Raw genomic sequence first — 21851 nt, forward strand, 5'->3', positions numbered from 1 at the left:
AGTTGCACAATTCAATTCAGTTGTTTAAATTGCAAAGCTGTTTCTCAGAGACCAAGAATAATAATGTAAAAAGTATAAGGTTAATTTAAGATCTGGTGGTGTTCCACCAGTTTCAAACAACTTTTCAGTGTTTCAGATAGGCTCATTTGCAGACACAGTCAGTTATGGCTGGGACATTTGGAGAAGTCAGTTCAGTTTCCAAGTGGTCTCTTCAGCCTTCACTTATCATACTTTTCCTTGGCTTTTTATTCTTATTTTCACTTATTTTACACCTCTGTTCCTCCTAGCTCTTTCTTCTCTTCTTATATGGTTTCCTCCTCTCCTCTTTTCTTGTAAATGTTGTTGGCTGCAGCCACAGCACAAGCAGACCCAAACATTTTCTACCTCAGTCCTGCAGGAATGTGTAGTCCAAGGCCCAAGAGCTGAGTAGGGAGAACATGAAGGACCGCAGCATCACAGTAAAGCCACCTTTTAGTTATTATCCCAGCCCTGGTGGCTTTGGATTCTTCCAACCACAGGCCTGATCTTCAGTGCCTTTGAAGTCTATTTACAACATGTTTAATAATTTCCACCAGCTGGTCCTAATTGAGACTGTCACTCAAAATTTATGTAACAATTTCATGTATCAAATAACATGGCAAAAAACTCCATCCTAACCAACTTTATTGTTTTTAGGCTGATAAATTTTTGTTTTTAATTAACAGGCATTTGTTGTCAGCAGCTTTCCTCTGGAGGTTCTCAAAACCCTCCTGGGAATGAGTGTTCAAACCTCCTTTCTCCCCAGCAGACTTGTGCTGAACCACAGTGTTTGAAGGTCACTTTTCACTTCTAGGATTAACAACCTGGAAACAAAGGAGTGCAATTAATGTCCCAGAGGGTTTAAAAAATAATTGTGAATGGCTTCGAAACCTGACATTTCAACTGGGATGTAGTTGATTGAATAACAACAAAAATGCAACAATCACATGAGGATGTTGCAGTCATATGATTTTTTTGCATAGTCAGTCACAGCTTTGTCTTTGATTTATTCTCTCTTCCCTTTCTGCCAGATAATGACGGCTTAGTTTAAACAAGCCTGGTATCCCTAAGGCTATTGCCTTCACCATTCTCCTTGGTTTGCAGTAAGAAGGAAGGTTAGCTCCAGCCAGGAGGGTGCTGAAGCATGGAGTCTACATATGCAAGATGCACAAGACTGGACATCAGAGCCTGTGTTACTGAGAGAAATGCTGGCTGTGGTGCTCAGGGTAGTGATAGTAACTTACACAGCTAATAGAAAACACTAGAAAAATGGAAGAAACTAAGAACAAATCAAAAAATAAAAAATAACAAGTAGTCAGAGTTCTAAAACTTCCTTCCATTGGGCAATCTTTTAATTCTGTTGACAGTGCCTTGGACTTATGGATTTCCACCTTCCCTGCCCAAAATAAAAATGGTTTAGTGTTGCGCAGCTTGGTGGTTTCTGGCTAGCCAGTGTCTCACTTACAAGTGCTATACTTTGGGATCACTGAAACTACTACTGAATTCTCTCTTGAGGACTGTATTTGCTTCTATGACATGTCGTCTCAGCAAAGCTTGTTCTTTGCTGCAAACAACAGCAAGAAACTTCACAGGGCTGCCAGGGCTGCAACAAAATTCAGCTGCTGCGCTGCCTGCAGAACAACACCTGGGCTGGTGAAGCCCATTGAACCTGAACCTGAACCATTAGGTGCAGAGTTTGCTAATCTGCATGTATTATGCTGCTTCTCCTGAGCCATTGGTTATACCTCATTACTAGGTTGGGCAGCAAAATCTATTGTTTCTTTATCTCTAAACTCCACAAAGTTTATACAATCAGGTACTTGTCTGTGTGGGGTCATGGCAACTTGCGAGCCAGATATTGACTGGCCATCACCACACCAGGGTTATGATTGCACCTCTAACCATGGTTGCATGGGACATGCATGTACCCACTAAATGTTTAAATAACGTTTTCCTTAACAATCAAGTCTGATCAGGAGCCAAGTCAAGGCATGTGTTTGAATTGGCTGTTCTCCACTTAGTTTACAGTTGTTGCCCAGCATATGGGGAGAGCCATGTGGTTCAGAAGCGATGGGTTCATCAAATGCAGTGAGCTGTTGCAGTAACACTTGCAAATCAGGCTCGGCAAGAATTAATTTGGATTTCTGGAAATAAATGTTCTTAATTTAAAAACAAATTAAGTACAAAAATTGATCATAGTGCAAAACTAGTATAAAATGCCTGTGAGGTAAATGGTGTGGCTCTAAACAGGTCTCTCAGAATTCCCAGGGAATGCTGAAAGCAAAGGGAGTGAGTCATAAGCACATGAGCTGAAAGAAGCTGAAGACAAAATCATGCATCTCTGCTTAATTCCATCACATGATGAGTCCTGGGGCCCTTCATTTAATCGGAGAGCAGAACAGCGGAGAAACTTCATTCTCACTTTGCAGTGGAGACCAGAGGAGTTACCGTACGCAGGCATCGGCCACGCTGCTCCTCCGCTTGCGCTGAGCTGACCCAGGGTCTCCTCTACCATGAGCGGTGTTCGCCACCACCTCGGATTCCTGCTCCTGGCCGAAGTGGTGCTGTGTGCTGCTGCCACACGTGAGTACTTCCTTCACCCCGTCATCTTTCCCTCCCTGCCTCTGTGGGCTCGACCACCAAAGCCAGTGCAGTAACAACGGCTGCTCCTTGCACATGTGGTGGCTGCTGGAGCTGTGCCTGGACACCAGTGGGTGAGAGCTAGCTCCAGCTCAGGGTTGCCTGGCTCTGGGTAGAAATGGTGCCTGAGCTGGAGAAATATACTGAGTGAGAACTGTTCAGTTATCTGTTCCCTGTGCTCTACAGGTACACAGAGCTGACTGGAGCTAAGCCTTGGCTCTTGTCAACAAATGTCTAACAATATTTCCCGTGCTCAAGCACGGCTGAAAAGGCAGATGCAGGGTGGATTTCTCACAGTTTGCTCAGCTCAGCTGTAGCTGGGAGAGGCCAGGTCAGAGACAGTGCTCCCCACTGGGATACCCAGACCTGTGGATCCCCAACCCCGACCTCAGGTAGTCCAGTCAAGGAACTAGATTTGCAAGCCATCATAGGCAGGGACTGGGCTGATCTGCTTCTTTCTGGGCTCTCAATTTGACTCCAGTATTGGGATGACTCCCTGAGCTCAGGGCGGGGAATGTAGAAATGGGATTTTCTGCTCAAATTCCAGAATCTACAGTATGGAAATTGAAGACCTTAAAAGCTGAGCATCCATCTAGCCTTGTACTTGCCTCCAATGGGAAATAGCAGTGGATGTAGAACTGGGCAAATCAGGCCACTTTGCCAGCTACTGATGATTTACAGGAGCAGAACTGCCTCAGTCAGATGCAGAGTCATTGTATTTAGCGGATTTTACTAGACTTTCTTCCATTCGTTCATGCACTTGCGTTTTGATTGCAACCTGTGTAAATTTTTGGGACACACTACATCCTGCCTGCAAGACATTTCACACCTTAACTGTGCCTTACGTGAAGAAGTATCTTTCATGCGCTTAGAACCTGCTGATTTCATTTGATTCTCCTTAACTTTTTACTCTTAGCTTCTTCCTCTGTGCTGTTCATGATTCTGTTTCTATATTCTCCTCATTAAAATACCTACTGATGGAGTTAGAATGGTGTCTTCATATTTTTCTTACCTACACTTCAAAAGCAGTTTCTATATTCTCCTCTGTCACCTCTTCTCCAGGCTTCAAGACATAATCTATTTAGCTGTTCCTGAGTTGGAAAAAAATCTATCCCTTTGTAGCATCCTCACCACCTTTCTCTGTATTTTTTTCAGTTCTCTTATACTCTGGTTGAGTCATAGAGAACAGAGCAGCATGCAGCACTCAAGACATGGAACTATACAATGCTGTAATGCTCATATTTGTTCTTTAGCCTTTTCCTAGTTTTTCAACTACCAATGAGCACTGCATTCAAAACTGTAAAGCTACAAGATCTCATCCCTGAGTTTAGAGCTAGTTTAGAGCCCCTCATTCTCAAAGTAAGGTTACATTTAACTATGCTGACTTTCATACAGTTTGATTCTTGAGTCATTGAGTCTCACACAGTCCTCCCCTCTATTACTTTAATGCACTGTCTTCAGCAGATTAAAGAACTTTACTGTTTACCTGTTTTCCAGATTATGAATATTTTAAATTAATTTAACAATTTAGAAAACTGTGCACTTATTCATAACTTTTGTTTCATATATCCTAATCCATCATTTATCCATCTGAAATCCTTTATTCTTATCCCATAGTAACTTAATTGCTTTATGTGCCTTCAGCAAGGGACCTCATCAGATGCTCTCTGGAGCTCAAGCAGACAGTGGCAGGCAGGTCAGCCTTGTTCCCATGCTCTCTGTTTCTCTCAGCAAAACTCAGAATATGTTTGTGAGAAATGCACTCCTTTTACGGTATATCATATTAATGCATTGTCTGCTAATTCTGTTTTTCACTGCTGTTTCTACCAGTTTCTCCAATTTGAGCCTCAAACATTTTGTAATCCTCTAAATCTTCCCTGGAAGTGTTTTTAAAAACTGTCATCACATTTGCCAATTTTTTTTTTCTCAGTCACTGAAGCACTGTTAAGCAAGATGTTACATGCTACAGTTAATAGCTCATTTATTTCACTCCTGAGTAACTTCCATACTTGGGCCACCCTATCTAGACAAGTCTGTAATTTTGTTTATTTTTTCTGTAATTGGGTTTTTTGTGCCACACTTCGTTTTGAGGGAGGTTCTCTGTCATTGCAAAGAAAAATTCCAGCACAGAAACCTCCTATGTCCTTTGTGAAAATGTAAACCAATGTATTTGACTATCCTTTTATCTTCCCTGAATGCTTCTTTTGTATCTACATCATCTTTTGGCCCTAGATTTCCCGGCAAGCTTTCCAACTTCCCTTATATTTGAAAAAAAAAAAAGAGAAAATTCGTAGTTCTTATGTTTTTGCAAGTTGTTCCTCGAATTCTTTTTGGTCTTGCTTTATTATGTTTCTATACATAACTTTAGAAAGTTTACATTACTGTCTGATGCCAAACATCAGCCTTTATACTTCTAATGCACTTTTATCCTCTATATCTGAGTCATCTTTTTACTGCTGCTGTCCTAACACTGGCTTTTGTTCTCTCTTTCATGGCTAATACACTATCACAGGAAATACTGAACTTCTCATCTTTGCTACATTTTTCACCAAAATGAAAACCAGAATGAGAAATAAGAAAGTCAATTGGAGCATAAGATCTTTTCTCCTATGACCACCTCACCAAAATTATTACAGTAATCAGCTCCTTGGAGTGTAACATTATTCAGTCTATTTCAAACTGAATTGCTCTAATTTTGGTCATGACCAACATCTGTTCTAGAGTGGTTTTCATTGTTAAAGAAGAAATACATTAAAGTTTCTTTTGCCTTCAAATTCAGCAACTGAAAATCTTCAGTTCCATGTGTTAGAGAAACCAGTGCAGAAGGCTTTCCTCTTTGTCTTGTTCTGAAGCTTGTAAAATGTTTTATATTCGATTGAACTAAACAAAGCACATCAGGGAGGCAAAAAATGCCTAAGGAGCTTGTGATTTAGAAGCAGTGACCACAGTTATTACCAAAGCTGGCCCAGAAAATGAATTCTGAATTCAAGGATTGTTACTGAAAATTCAAAATTAAAAGCATTTTTAAAATTAAAAGTGATCCAGATCTTCTTGATGAATTGAGCATTTGGGGAAAAAACAATGATTGAAAAGTTTTGATCTGAGAAAATCAAAACATTTTTACTCATTAAATAATTTTTAGATAAAATCAAAGAGACTGGGAAAAAGAAACTATGAAAAATGTGTAGCCATTTAATTCAAATAAGATGACACATTAATTTAATGACCTAAAATGCAATTGAACTTGATAAGCCTTTCTGAAGTGCTTTTATAGTTGCTAATCTGTTTTTTTCCTGAGCAAAGTTTCTGAAGGACAACATTACCAAACTCTTCTTCTGACCAAGACTGAAAACAATACATCATGTGATACAGGTCATTAAGTAAATACCAGTCATGATGTTATGCTTAGCTCACATCAAAATATATTAAATCTGCAGGAAAGACTTGATTCAAGTGATTTAAGTGAGACTGCAGGGAGTTCCTGTAGGGCAAAAGACTGTGGGAGGTTATGTTTCTAAGTGCAAAATCCGTTCTTTTCCTCAAACCTTTCAGTCCTCAAGACTGGGGAGAGAGCTACCATCATCAGCTCAGAGTTGAGATGGCACTGGCCGAGGGATGTCCTTCCTGCCCAGCAGAAATCTCACTGGGTAATACAACATAATGAGAAAGCAGCTCCTGCCTCTTCTTCAGCACTGTTTTTTTGATTCTCCCTTGCAGTAAAATTAGGAGTCACACACCTCTGAAGACTGTGCTTAAACTGGCTACACCTGCTCTGGGCCTTTTCCAAAGCTCGGAGAAATTCCAACACAGCCAGTTAGGTTACGGCACGCAGGGCCATTCTTGCCCTTCTTACAGGTATCTGCATTTCCCTTGAAGTCATCGAGAACTTTGTTGCACTGGATCTAAATCTCAGAAGCATTCTGCATCAGCTAGCTTTACAAGAAAGCCATGGAAAACAGAAATCCTAACTTCCTTGATGTTGTGACAGAATGGCACGCCCAGCAGTCACCTTTTCTGCTTAACATGACAGAGTTCTTTAAAGCCTCCAGGCTCTAATGGAACTCTGCCCATGAACCTACATACGCACATATATTTTTATGGCATCCTACAGTGGCTGACGTGTTCCTAGAGGTTACTCGGATATTTACTTTGCTTTTCACTATGTGTTCTTTGCAACAGAAAGAGGAATCCCAGAAGCATGGGAAAAGTTTGAGCCCATCATTTGTATTAATATGAGAAGAAAGAGGTTATTGATGTTATTTAATATCTGAGCCATTTTTAAGTAATAGGCATGAAGCTAATATGTTATTGTTGTTATATTACAAACACATTGAATTTACTATTCAGCTCTAAATTTCCTTTTCTGGAAATACCAGTTTCTGTTATAATTGGTTCCACCCCTCCCACCCAAACCACTAGCCAACTCAGCAGAGGAGCTTCACTGAGCCAAAATTAATTCCTGGCATAACTTACACTAGAGCACAACTCAGACACAGAGTGAATTTATCCTGTTAGCCTTTTACTCATACATTTATTACCAAGCAGGTTGTCAGAAATCAAGCAACCTCTATATAGCCAGCCTGACTGTTGCAGGGTTGTGTCAATTAATATAAACAATTACTCTGATATGGTCAAAATGTTGCAAACCTTTTTATTCTTTCTCTGGAAAGCTTGTAATACTGCAAGTAGGAAAAAAATATCAGTCTGACAGTGGTGGAATTGTCTTTATGTTGATCGTAGTTGATGTGTTTATAGCTAAGATGATAAAATTCCCTAACTTTCTACTGGTGAAAAGTTTTCTATCAGTACAAGAATATAATTATAATCAGAAGGCCGTTCAGCACAAGAGCAATATCTTTATAGAGTGTTAGGGAAAATGGCATTACATTACATGTTTGGTTTTCTCTCTAGGGTTTCAAGATGTGCTGAGCTATGGAAGTGCTTCTGCCACATCCTACAAGAAGCTACAAGGCTGGTCTAGCGATCAAAATATATGGAACGAAAAGCTTTATCCTTTCTGGGAACAAGGAGATCCCAGATGGAAGGACTGCTGGAAAGGTGATTGCACATATGCATTTCAAAGATACTTAAAAAAATGGCCAGGAAATCCACCTCATTGCATGGTGCAGGACAATAGGACAATATCCACTGCTGCAGAGAACAGCAAATTAGAGACGATTGGCTTTGATACCATTCCCAGTAGGTTGTCTGAGGAAGCAGAACAGTGAGCTATTACATAAAATGCTTTCCCATGACTACTAGTCTCAGACATTAATGCTTTTTAAGAAGGGCTCTAGGACAGTCCATTATCTGAAACATGCCCTAGAGGACAGCTAGCTTCAACTGCTACCTCAGTAGGGCACATGGGCTTCAGTTTGACAGCTTTGGCAAAGATCCTGTTTATTATCACCTGGCCTGAGCTGCATCTCTGGGGAGAAACAAAAATTTTCTCCTTTGGAATATATTGACTCCTGTGTGTAGAAAACTATTCTTAGCTCTATGAAGGAAATTTACGGCAGACCAGTAAGTGATGTGGGGGGATATGATGAGTCCCTCTGTTTGTTTTAAGTTGGAGTTTTCATAAAAGTGCAAGTGACTCAGAAGCATGAAACCCCTTAGAAGCAGAGTAATCAATTAAGCATTTCTCATGTAAATAGTGCACAGTTGATGGTAGCTTCTGCTCTGATGCATCCTTTACTGCAGTGAAGACCCATTTTCTTTTCTACAGGCGGAAGGGTGACAGCCAAATTGGATACTGATAGCCCAGCACTGGTAGGATCCAACGTGACCTTTGCTGTCACTCTCCAGTTTCCTAAGTGCCAGAAGGAAGATAATGATGGCAACATAGTATACCAGAGAAACTGTACCCAGGGTAGGTAATGGCGATTTCCCTGCACTATACACACATCTACCTGGTGCTGGTGTGAACATATCATGAAGCTTTGAAAGCATCACAGGTGCACCCTATGAACAACAGCCAAGTTGCTTTTAACTCATAACAATACTTGTGCCTACCTAGCCTGTGCCACACGTTTCTTTCCTGAGAAGATCACTATGGTATTTTTCATGTTCTGCTCCACTATATATAATGACCAGGTAATTTAAGATTGATCATCACTATAAAATTGCCTTCCCAAAACAGTTACATTAATTTGGCTTCCTAACAGAACTATTACTGCTTTTCAGCTCAGGCACAACATTGCACAGTCACACTGTTTTCTTCCAAACTTACAAAGCTGTAAATTTATAAAACTGGGAAATTTTTTTTCAGTTAGGAATTGTAGAATTCAATAACCATATCTGCATCCTGAAAAACCCTCAAGAAAGAGTAAATCTCATACTGCCACATTTTAAGAATTAAAAAACAAACAGAAAGATTCAAAAGTCAAGCAATATTTTCCTCAAAGAATGACCTTCTTACATCTTATTTACTGTTACATGGAGCAAAAAAACCTATCATAATTTCAGTGTTTGGAGCTGCTGGATCCAGAATTAAACACGCTGTTGTACCTTTCATGCTCTGAATCCATAAAAGTTCAACAAATTTCTAAATGATCAAAGTAATTTTCATTTCAAGGAATAGCAATTTTTTTATCAGCCTAAGTTCTAGTTTTTAACTGTCTATTGTTTTGTTAACAGCTGATATCCATTCTCTACTTAATATCTACTTTGCTGTTTGGGGGACGAAACTCTCTGTCTATTATTCAGAAAAGAACTGAAATTCATGCTTAAGTTATTAAACAATGTCATAGAAAACTTTTCTGACAAAACAGTCACTTCCTCACAGTGCTTCCATGGCCAATGTTTCTACTTAAAATTTTAGATTCTGCTTGCCAAATACTCAGGTAGCCCCATTAACTTCAGTGAAACAGTAGCCCCCTGCATACTCGATTTTGGGCAAGCAAGATTTTGGGCAAGCAATTTAAATTGTGTCTACCCCATGAGACAATCAAATTTTTTTTAAACTTCTAGATAAAACGACACCAAGATGAAACAATTCAGTGTTTATATTAAAACCAAAACAAAGCAGAGTCTCAGAAAAAAAATGCACGTCAGTCTAAAAATACTCCACCTTGTTGTTTAGGTGCGATAACTCCTATAACCGGGGGTGCCTGCCTCCTGTTACCTGACTTTCTGCACATTTCTCAGTTGACCAGAACTCATCTTATTTCTACCCTTAGATCCTCCAGCTGCTGAGGATCAGCAAGTCTATGTCTACAACTGGACTGAATGGATTGACAACTGTGTCTGGGAAAACTGCACAAGCAATTACAGTCATAATGTATTCCCAGATGGGAGACCTTTCCCTCACCACCCTGGCTGGAGGAGAAGGAACTTTGTCTACGTGTTTCACACATTTGGTTAGTACCACAACATGTGCCTTGGTTTGGGTGATGCTGCAAAGCTTATATTCACTTTGTACACTAACTTGTTCATCAAGTATGTTTCAATAAAAGTCCTTTCAAAAGGATTCCACCCTCTTGAGTGGAGATACTGAATTCATCTGCCACTTTCCAGAGAGGCCATCAGATCTTTGATCTGAAAAGCATGGATTACCAGAAGATTCTCTTTAAATCTACATTCACAGTACTACCACTGAAGAATATTAATTTCCTCTCAGTAGTACTCAAAATCATTTTCTAGGAAAATGGAAGGTCTGAGCAAGTCAGTCAGATGATTTTTTGACTGTTCACTGACACTTCAGACTCCTAAATTTAAGAGAACATAGCGCTGTATATCATCAGTTTAACTGTGCAGCACTTCTTGCCTCTGGGGAGGTGAGAACTGCCACTGACTGTGTGACACTGGTCTGGTCACAGATGCTGATTTTCAGTGTTTCCTGCTCCTGAGCATGTAATGGTTGGGCTATTCCTGCCATTGGCTATGTACTAAATCTTGGGTAAATCCGTATTATTGTCAGTATTGTCAGGGCATGAGTAATAATAATGGTCCAAATTTTATGTAGAGGTGATAGTATTTATCTACCTGAATCAGGTCTGTTAAAAAGACAAATAAGCAAATATACACAAATGGTTCTAGGGTGTGAAAAAAAGATATTATATCTTCTGGCTACACTGAAAGCAAACCTGACACCATCCACTACATAATCTTAATGATTTACTGTAGCAATTGCTTTGGAAAGATGTAGATGCTTTGGCAAATTTTTCTTGGATTAGTAAATTTGGGACCTCCTTCTGACAACTTTGAAAAAACACAGAAATAATGAGAGTAAACACATTGTAAAAGTATTTAGTCTTCCAAAAACACCTGCCAGATTACTGGAAGAGAATGCTAAACTATTTGTTTTGATTTAGACAATCCAAGATTCTCAGAGATATTGCCTCTCATAAAATAACTTGTGTCTAGGCTGAAGGGGAAAACATAAGGTTCATGTTCTCTTTCAGGTCAGTATTACCAAACAACAGGACGATCTTCAGCAAAGTTTTCGGTCAACACAGCAAATATCACTCTTGGCAAACATGTGATGGCAGTGTCCATTTACAGGAGAGGGCACTCAGAATACGTTCCAATTGCGAGAGCAAAAGCCACTTACTCTGTAACAGGTTAGTGTGCTGGAATAAACTGTAACAAAATACTGCGGGTATTTGTTGTTTAGATGTCAAAAGAATTCAGCACAAGCATCATCTGACATGAAAAGAGGACACTGGCCCAAGAAAGACTTTTAATATGAAAATGGAGTCTCTGGTAAATTGCCTTGAGTAGAGCATGTTATTCTTGTGTCTAGCTCAGTAGTGACACCTCTACTTTGTAATGAAAAATTACTTATTAAAGGAAATGCAGACTTCCACAGATGTCTCTGATTCCTCATTTGTTCCCATACTTTTCTGGGTAGCTGTTTCCTACTGACATTCAGTCATCAGATCATAAATTGAATTAAAGTAGAAGCCCGTGTTAAAGATACTAATGTCTCATATTCCGATTGTTGCTGTTCAGGGACTTTGGAGCCATTTGTTGTTTGCAGCCAGGCATCTATGCTTTATTTATTTACTCCTTTTTTTTTTCCCCTCCAGACAAAATTCCAATAGTTGTGAGTATGTTCCAAAAACATGACCGCAACATCTCAGACTCCATTTTTATCAAAGACTCACCAATTACATTTGATGTGAATATCCATGATCCCAGCTACTATCTTAACAACTCTGCCATCTCCTACAAGTGGAACTTCGGAGACGGAAGTGGCTTATTTGTAGCCAGCAGTTCTACTACATCTCACACTTACACTCTGCAAGGAAACTTCACTCTGAATTTAACTGTCCAAGCCATTATTCCTGTGCCCTGCAGGCCAGTAACACCCACGGCACCACCCCCCACCCCAGCAGGTAAGAATTTGTCAAACAACAGTGGCATTTGGGGCTATGCTAAAACTCTAACTTCTGATATTTTAAGTTCATATCTTTAGAAGGTTTACTGTCATCATGAAAGAGCTGCAAGGCTCTGCAAACCCTCCATAACTTGGTTTAGAGACAGAATCAATAGCATAAACTCTTCTATGACTCTACGGTAGGGATCAGTTACACATTTAACACATTACGTGTCCAGTTCTACCACCACAGTGACAGCATACAGGTGTCTCCAGGTGGACATACAGTACATGTAAATTTGATTGTATAACCCCTCCCACACCAGGTCAGGAGATTTCAGCCTTGCACACTCAGGGTCATCTTCTGAAGGAAGAGGTAAATTTAAAGTGAGAAAGAGATATTTCAGAACACCCTTGCAAGTTCCTTTCTGGATTGCATTAAATTCTACCCAAAATTAAACGAGATTGGATCGAACTAGAACAACTTAGTCATATTCAAAAATACGGGATTTCCACATGGCTTTAACCCAAAACAACTTTTCCACTTCAAATTTATTGACTATCATATTTCAGAACAACTCTCATCATGTTCAGCATTTGGTTTATGATCTCAGAGGGTTTTAAGGTTTGCAGAAGGCCTGCAGTTTCAGCTATAATACTACTACTCTGAGATTGTAAATGTGGCTATATTTTTCAAATTTCATATTTTTAATACGTGTTTTTGATTCTCACTCAACCAAAATGTTGAGTGAGAATCAAAAATGAAAGATATAATTTTCGCCACTTCCCCTCTTCATTTTTCCACTAGCTGTAATGTAGAGCAGTTGGAAAATACCAGCTTTTAAAGAAAGCATTTTAAACCTTTTATTGGCCTTTGGATTTCTTACATAGTTGATCTGGGGATTTCAAAGAAGTGTTTAATTATGTTACACCTTGTAGTCTCCCTTTTATTTCACAGAGATGGGTGACTAGCAAGGTGGCTTTTAGAGTGAGGCTACCCAGGCCACTCCAGGGTTCTACAGCTGGGCACATGTGTTTTCTTTAGGGATTATTGCCATGATCCCATACAGATACAAACATGACTGCTCAGCTGCAAACCAAAGTCACTAATGACCTATGGAATGAAGGCAGTTGGAACATATGGCCATGTTCAGAATACCCCTAAGTAGAGCTTGTTCTAAAGTCGTCTGTCTAATCCTTTTTCCTCAAACAGTAACAACCGGAGCATCTTCTAATTCAGACTCTTCTGCCATTGTTGAGTCAATGGAGGATAATCCTGATGGAGGTTGCCATATTTACAGAAATGGATACTACAGAAGTGGTATCTCTGTCGTAGGTAAGGACATGGTCAACACCTGAACAAAGGAATGGGCTAACAATGTACAAAAAAGTATGGTAGCAACAGTATTTATTTAGACGACATTTTGTAAATACATGAGACCCACAGTGAGATCCTTCTTACAGACATAGTTGAGAGTTTTAAAGATTAACGTAGAGACATCTAACTGGCTGACTTTAGTTTCTTCATGCACTCTGCCAGGACCTAGTGGTAGAGGTTATGGTTGCTTGGTTTCAGACACAGGAGGCTGGGCTTTGTTCTGGATGCCTGCTGATGGCTGACCCCGTGCTACATGTGGTGTTTCCAGGCACTTGGGCTGGAAAATGGCTGGTAGGGATGTGCACAGTATCACTTCTCTCTATATCATCAGCTTCTGAACCTGCCACCCCAGGAGCATATTGGCTGGGGAGGGGGTTTAAATAAGGTTGAACTGACCTTTGAATGCAGAGAAGTCACATAAAGTGGAAAGTGATTTAGTAAAGTAAGTAAGTAAATAATAAAAATGGGGAAAAGAAGCAGAGCAGAAAGGAGCAGCCTCACAGGGAAAGCATTGGAACAGTTTCTCAACTTTCAAACCACTCAAGAGGAGTGCTAAGAAGGAGAAGAGGTTATGGAAAACAAGACCTGAACTGAGCATCAGCCAAACACTTGAGGTTCAGTACACACAGACTTCAGAGCTTGTCATGTGTCCTACCGTTGACATGTGTTTCCTCTTCCAGAGGGAATCCTTGAGGTAAATATTATTCAGATGACGAGCATCCAGATGACAGAAAGTCAAGCTGAAAACTCACTGGTTGACTTTGTTGTTACCTGCCAAGGGAGGTAAGTGTGTGAATGAAGTGGTCAGTGTTCTCTCTTTAAAAATAACTAGGTGCTGGAATGCTGTCTGCACTTAGATGCAGCTGCATGAACAAAATTTGGAAACTGCAGTGTTTCTATTTCTTGACTGGAACTAAAGATAATGCAAGCCTCATTTGTAAACTATGGCAACAGAGGTTACTGCCAGCCACTTAGGATTCAGAGCAAATGTCGAGTCTCAGTAAAAATAACAGAACTGGAATTGCGGGAAGAAACAATTCTGTATTTTCCTGGCAAGAAAAGATTTTAGCACCTATGTAAAATGGGAATCAATTTACTGAAATTGTAAAGAAATCTTTCTTTTTTGGACATGATTTTTTGACACTTAGAGTAAGTGGGCATCTCCACGCAAGTTCTTGGATAGGAAAACATTGCACTACTAGTCCTAGCTCCTATTAGATTATAGTTGAGAGGACAAAGTACAAGAATCACCTTGGTAATACAACTGGAAAACAATTATACTCTCTTAAGCTAGTGTTTTCCTTTTTGACACATGATACTACTTACAAGAATCTGCATTCCTTTCTTAATTCTGTGTATTAAAGGTAATGGACTTTATAAGTTGATTTGATACAGGTAATTTTGTGATCACCATGAAATGTTAAATGATAAGCAGAACAAGCTATACTATATAGATTGTATATATGCATTCTATATAAAATCCACATGTACATATATAAATGTAGAGGTATGTAAAAAGTATATATAGTATTAACAAAACACTCTTAAATCACTATACTGCCACTGATGTCAACAGGCACCAGCATAAAACTGGTGTACCAGTGCAATGTGTCTGTGAACCGGGCTAACAGGACTCCACAGATGCAATGTCTTCTCTCCTCCCATCTCAGTCTGCCCACAGATGTCTGCACAGTAGTTTCTGACCCCACTTGCCAGGTGTCCAAGAGTGTGGTATGTGACCCCATCACCATCAGCGATGAATGTTTACTCACTATCAGGAGATCTTTTGAGGAACCTGGAACATACTGTATAAACATCACCTTGGGTGATGACTCAAGTCAAGCCCTTGCCAGTGCACTGATTTCTGTAAATGGAGGTGAGTCCACACAGAGCAGATGTGGGTTGTCTGTGAATAGCTTCTCCCTGTGGTCATTTCACTGCAGGGGAAAGAGCACAGGAATATATATGGGGGGGTTTTTTTATGCCTGGCGGTCTCAGCTGAGACTGCGCCAGCTTGTGTGAGAGTCGATGCAAAGATAAAGAGACAATTATTTCCCTATGGGAATTTTAGGTGTTAGACCTCGGTTGATTTATGTTTACGATCCAATGAGTAAGGTAATTATGCAAACTTTTCAGTGCTACAGAGTATGAACAGTTCTTAAGCCATAATGTATTTTTCTGCAGAAAAGTCTGTTGGGCAGAAAAGCAGGTGGGGGACATACCCACACATGGAGAAATAGCAGAAACAGAGAGGAATTCAGCTCACTTGATACAGAATCAAAGTCTGCAGCGGAGTTGGCTGCCCTAGGCCTTCTTTGTATCCCATTAACCTTGGCCAGGTTTCTATTTGTACATGAGGATAAGATGAAGCAGGTTCTGGAATGATCTGTGTGACATCCATTGACTACAGAGTCTGCCCAGGGTCACTATTTCAGAACAGGAGGTTTATCTTTGTTTGGAGGAGTATCACTGTACCTTGCTCATAGCTATCCAAGCAGTCTTTGACAGAACCAGGTGCTAAACTCAACCTCAGTCAGAAGTCTAAATGATCATGCTGTCTCTCTGCTCCCACTCCATTGCCCTCCTGACTTCCCATTACAATGTCCTAGTGACTCTTCTGAACTCTTTAATTACTATCAGCCAAGAAACTGACCCTTTGTGGTATTGTTTCACAGTATTTTTGGCTGACTTTATTGAATCTAGGTATAAATTTAACTGTACTCCAACCAGTTCATTATGACTAAGGCCCAATGCCAGAGCTGTAAGTGCATTCTGGCTCCTAAAGATGAAAATAAGCACGCAGAAGGATTTTCCAAAACTGTATTCACAAAGGCCTGCAGCCCAACAAGGCTGGTCTGCCTAGGTCTCCTCCAGAGGGCAAAGCTGAGTTGTCCTTTGGGGCTTCCACTATAATCAAAGCAGATTAGCTTCATCTCCTGGGGTGAAAAAGCCCCACCTCCTGCCAGTCACTGACCTCCAATGCTTAATGTATTAGAGCTACTTCAGTCCATACAGCAATGAAGTAAAAATGGGATTTTCTTTAGAAAGTCTATCTCACTGTAAAACAGGCTAACTTTTAATCATTCTGTTTTCTGAACTCTAGGATCATCATACAGAACAACAGAAGGCGTCTTTATCTTCCTTGGCTTGTTGGCAGTTTTTGCCACCATTGGGGCATTTGTCCTTTACAAGTAAGTTGCTAGTTTCTGTGATTAAAAACAGTTCAAGGAACTGTCAAAATATAAAGTTTAAATCAACAAACCAAGTAACTTAAAGTAGCTGTAGCTACATTTTTGTTTCTTTATCATTGCAGTTCACAAACATTTTGGCAAATATTCAAGAAAATGAGATTATTGGCTTAGGCTACAAAACCGTTGGAAAATATGCAGATGTTAAGGGTTTTCATAGAAAATTATGTTCTGTGCCCATAAGCTACTAATACTAGCAGGCCTGGGAACTGCATGTAAGCAGAAAGCAAACTCAAACTGCGTGATGTGATTTATATATGCAGAGAAACTGAACAAACAGAAATTTAATTTAGCTCTAAAACTCTTACAAGAAGTGTTTGCAAATGACTGACGGATTGAGAATTAATCACCAAAATTCTTCATTAAATAATTGACAAATAAACTCTTTGGGAAAAAGGTGGTGGGGATGCAAGACAGTAGTTCACAGAAGCACATGTTACTACAGTATTAGCTTAGTTGTTTCTCATGAGACTTTAAGACTGCACCAAGACTCCTGAGCCAAGTGTGTGCTCACCCTTCACAGTCAGTGGTGAGAAACACACACCTCCACAGAGCAACAGCTCTCCACCAAGCAAGGGAACCTTCTCTTTAACCAGGCCCTAATCACCACTACTGACCAGCCATTAGATGGGATTGGACAGGGAAGGAGGAGAGAGAATGTATGATGAATAAATGATTAATGCTCTTATGCACTGGTCACATGCTAAATGTGGACTTTTCATTTAAATGTCTTTTAGCAACTAACTGTGCACATTCCTTGCAGGAGATACAAGCAATACAAGCCTATTGAGAGAAGCGCAGGACAAACAGAGAAGCAGGAGGGACTCACTGCTTACTTCAGCAGTTTCAAAGCTGTTTTCTTCCCTAATAGCACTGAGAGAAATCCTCTGCTGAAGAGTAAACCAGGCATTGTTTAAACCTTTAGTCTAACACCGACTGTTAGATTAAGAACAGAACTCATATTGAACCGTACTTTAATGGGGCTTTCTTGTTATTAAAAAACAGGGAGTAAGGTGAAAGCACATATAGAGGGGATGATAACTTTTGGGGCTTGGTGCAATTAGAAACATTAAAGTAGTCCTTTGTAGAAAACAAGGAAGTAGTTTTAAGCACTTGCTGTTCTTGCTTGTGATCCAGGATAAACTCTTCTGAATAACTAACTGCCTCCCACTCCCACACACTTATCTGGGTTTTCTTTCTTCTAGGTTAACAACCTGCAAAATTAATCATATCTATAATTTGGAAGGGGGAAAAAAAAGGTAAATTAAAAAAAGACAAAAAAAAAACCAAAAAAAACCACAAAAAAACCCAACAACCAAGCAACTTGTAAACAGTTTTTATTGCTGCTTACTGCCTTAGCAGGATTCATGTCTTTGCTCGAAAGAGAGACATGGGGGGCAGGCACGTGTTATGTCTGTGGAATGAAACGTGCCATGGCCTATTCCCAGGCATTGACACCGAACTGCTGCTGCTGTTACGCTGTTCGGGAGGTCCTAGCACAGGCTTGCCCCAGGCAGTCTAGCTCCCCACCAAGCAAACCCTAGATTCTGGGAACCACCAGAAGGGACAGTTCCCCACTGGGAGCTTGGCAGCTGCCACCCTATTTTGCAGGGTTCAATATCATGGGTGCAGCTCATTAAATTCCAGTTGGCCTCAGGGCCAGAAAACAGGGTTGGACACATTTAGTTTCCCACTGGACATGGCTACCAGTGCATGAGTCTCACTATAAACTAAACCACAGACACTCAAGCAACAAGATGAGGCCTATCAGCTTGGCTCTCCAAACTTTTACTCTGAGTCCCATGTAAAGTCCTGAGATGCAATTGCTGATGCTGTCTTTGTCTCCTTTGTTTCCATTGGTCTTGAGAGACCAGATTGGCACCACCACTCCCCAGAGGGCAGATGTGTGGATATATGCTCTACGTACAGGGATCAGCAGAAGGAGGGGTCTAGCAGGAAGGGGTAGCATTCAACTCCCTTTTCCTCTTCTCTTTTAATTTCTCTCTCTCCTGCTGTAAAGATACAGCAATTTCTGCTTGCTCCTACATCCTTCTTTGACCACTTAATCAAATAAATTAAAACCCCAATATAAATAAAGCCCTATGTTCCAGTTTCTGCTTTTGCATGATGCAGCTTAGAAAATATAAACTTAAGCAAAACCAATGTGCCTTGTTCACTCTAGCTGCAATTCTGTGTTAAAAAAACTAACTCCGAGGCTTTTCCCAAGCGATCTGGCTTTGTAGCCACACATGGTCACCACTCAGCATTGTGGCATTTCACAGTGGGAGATCAGCAGCAAACTGCTGAAGGCTTGGCCACTGGATGATGACAAAAGGACAGTATCTTATCTGTAGCAGGGAAAAGGTTGCTAAAGAGCTTTACAGAGATGAGCAAGCAGATCAAAAATGCTTTATAGTTCATGTTCCATAAAAGCCCTGCTGTTAATAGTAAAGGTTATAACCAAAATAGAGGCTGGCAATGACCTTACACAACCCATTTCTAAACACTAATTTCTTTGAAGATCTATATTTCAAGATAGTTACCTTGTTTACTGTGTCTTGAAACATCTCTGATATATGCTGTTTTCAGGCAATATATAAGCATAAACACACTTTCCTACTGTTTTAGCAGATCCATCAAATGCTCATCAGCCTATTTTCTTCTTTTTTTCCCAGGTTTTCCCATTATTTTAATTCTTTTGCGGCCATTTCAGTTATATTATTAAAAGCAGTGTATTTGCTATTGTTCCATCTTCCTTATAGTTAACATCCTATTGTCTAACCAGAACTGGGCATCCAAGAATATTTTCTGACTTAAACAGAAAACACATTTTCTGAAAAAATTACTGCCTGAATGTTATGTCCTCTGTTATCAGTCAGGCAGGACTGTAATTTGTATTTTTTGCTCTAGCTTGAGGCAGGACAGGGGTTTATTGGAAAGCTTGAGATGACCTGAAATGAAGCATGAAAACATTAAATCTGTCACGTCTTAGGATCAGTGAAGGCTACCACTGACCTAGGCTGTATGCAGAAAGCATCTTGTTTCTGCAAAACATTGCAAGTTAGGAGCTCAGAGACATCTTAAGCTTTTGCATAGAAAACAGCTTTCGGGCATATGTTAAGAACTTTTTTATTCTTTAACTTAAGTATACAGAATATATTGCATTATCTCCCTTTAAGTATCGTGTCAGACTACTACATTTTTATAGTATGATTTTGCATTTTCAGCTGTAACTTCTATTTCATACATCTTTACTTTTATACAATGGAATTTAACTGCTGCACTGACAAATAAACCATCTAATGATTTTAAAGAGTAGACTTTCTTTGTCTCAGAAAGAAATACTCCGAGATAAGGAACTTGATGAGTTGCCCAATTATTGATCAAAACAGTATCTACCTCCAGAAAACACAACTGGATTTGCTTTACCCTTAGTTCACACCTGGTATTACCATTGGTTATCTAGCTGATTTTGCAGTCTCCCTTCAAGTGTACTCAGAGCAATGGCACCACAAATCTGAGAAGCAAGACTTTCTCAACAACCAGATGACAGCTACAGAACCCAATTTCAGAGCAGATCAGGATACAAATGAACTTCGTGTCCTTCAAAAGGCAAGAACAGCTGACAAACAACATATTTGTGAATGTCAGCAAATGTTACAAGACAGCTTTCAGGCATCCCCTTTGGAGAAATAACATCAAGAATGACATCAAACATAAATGTACATAATTTTTATAGAAAGAACATCTTTTCAAACATGTCATCAAGAGAAACTGAAATATCAGTTCGGTAACAAGTTTGTTAAAAATTACTTTAAAAACTGAACTATTATTTCAAACCATTTGTTTTGTTTCTCCCCCCTTTTCTTCTGGAACATTTTTATAGCACAAAGACACTCATCAGATGTGGCATTTTTTTCTTACCAAAAGTATTTTGAAGCTGAAACCAAGGCTAAGAACCACCAGTCCCTGAAGGAATAGTAGAAGAATCAAACAAAAGTTTGCAAGAGACATCTAGCCACTGTGGCTCATTAGTACAACTGATCACCTCCAGCCTCATACAGCATAGTCAAATTTTCTTTAAAGGTAAAGCTTTTATCACTACAAGTCTGTATATTCTCACAGAATCACAGACTTGTTAGGGTTGGAAAGGACCTCTGGAGATTATCTAGTCCAATCCCACTGCCAAGGCAGGGTCACTTACAGCAGGTTGCACAGGATTGTGTCCAGAGGGTTTTGAATGTCTCCAGAGAGGGAGACTCCACAACCTCCTTGGGCAGCTGTTCCAGTGCTCTGCCATGCTCAACATAACGACATTCTTCCTAATGTTGAGGTGAAACTTTATGTGTTGTAGTTTATGGCTACTGCTCCTCATCCTGTCACTGGGCACCACTGAAAAGAGTCTGGCACCAACCATTATTATGTCCTTTAAACCGTAATACCACTGTTTTACCATTATACTCAGTGAGAGAGGGAAAAACATTCTGAATGGCAATTCTTTCATTTTACCATACCTGTAAATGTCAGCCTCTCCAAGGGGAAGGAGGTGCACCCACATTAAATACAAATGCTCAGACATGCCTACCTAGGTCATAGTTTTTTAGCCCTTGACAACATTCTCCATTGCAAACCAAACACAGTGAGACTACTACCCTGTGCCCATTAACACTGTGTGGGAATTACACAAATGTAAAACACACTTTCCCAAGAAAAATCAAGTTTCAGACCAGCTGCAGCTTTTTAGCCAAAACCACTGACTTTAAAAGGGGGCACAAGGCCTGAGCTGGGATATGTGATTTCAGTTTACATGGCAGTGCCCACATTTTGTATCTGCCCTTTTACAGATGCCCAACAACCTAGCACAGCACAGAGCTGGTTAAAGTGCAGGAACGACCTTCCCTTTCAAATCTAGATACATCAAATCATCCTTGAGTTGCTTGTTCACTTTTTCACTTGGTTTGTTCAAGTGTACCTGTAACCAGCCACCCGTAACTGCTTCCCAACCTGTTACATAACAGGGAGACTGCCAGGGTATATCCCAAAAAGACCTCCAGCTCGGCACCACCGCCCCCTCAGAAGTTCCTGTAGGCATCTACAGAGGAGACTGAGGGAGACTTCATTGCAGTCTTCAACATCGTCATGAGGGGAAGCAGCAGGGCATGTACCAATCCCTTCATTCTCATGACCAGTGACACGACTTGAGGAAATGGCATGAAGCTGAGTTGGAGGAGGTTCAGGTTGTATA

General features: G+C 40.1%; 1 protein-coding gene across 1 annotated transcript; it reads left to right on the top strand.

The window, feature by feature from the left end:
- The first annotated feature begins 1632 nt into the window (after positions 1–1632).
- Positions 1633–17879, top strand: GPNMB (glycoprotein nmb). Its single transcript, XM_017823841.1, has 12 exons — positions 1633–1705; positions 2448–2601; positions 7570–7716; positions 8387–8530; positions 9840–10019; positions 11064–11222; positions 11691–11999; positions 13194–13316; positions 14039–14141; positions 15029–15234; positions 16462–16549; positions 17370–17879. Exons 2-12 carry the CDS (start codon positions 2532–2534, stop codon positions 17521–17523), a joined length of 1683 nt encoding a protein of 560 aa, XP_017679330.1. The 5' UTR covers positions 1633–1705; positions 2448–2531; the 3' UTR covers positions 17524–17879.
- Positions 17880–21851: the final 3972 nt, after the last annotated feature.

The sequence above is a fragment of the Lepidothrix coronata genome, unplaced genomic scaffold (genome assembly GCF_001604755.1).
Source record: "Lepidothrix coronata isolate B3197 unplaced genomic scaffold, Lepidothrix_coronata-1.0 Scaffold106, whole genome shotgun sequence".
In the NCBI taxonomy this organism is placed as follows: Eukaryota; Metazoa; Chordata; class Aves; order Passeriformes; family Pipridae; genus Lepidothrix; species Lepidothrix coronata.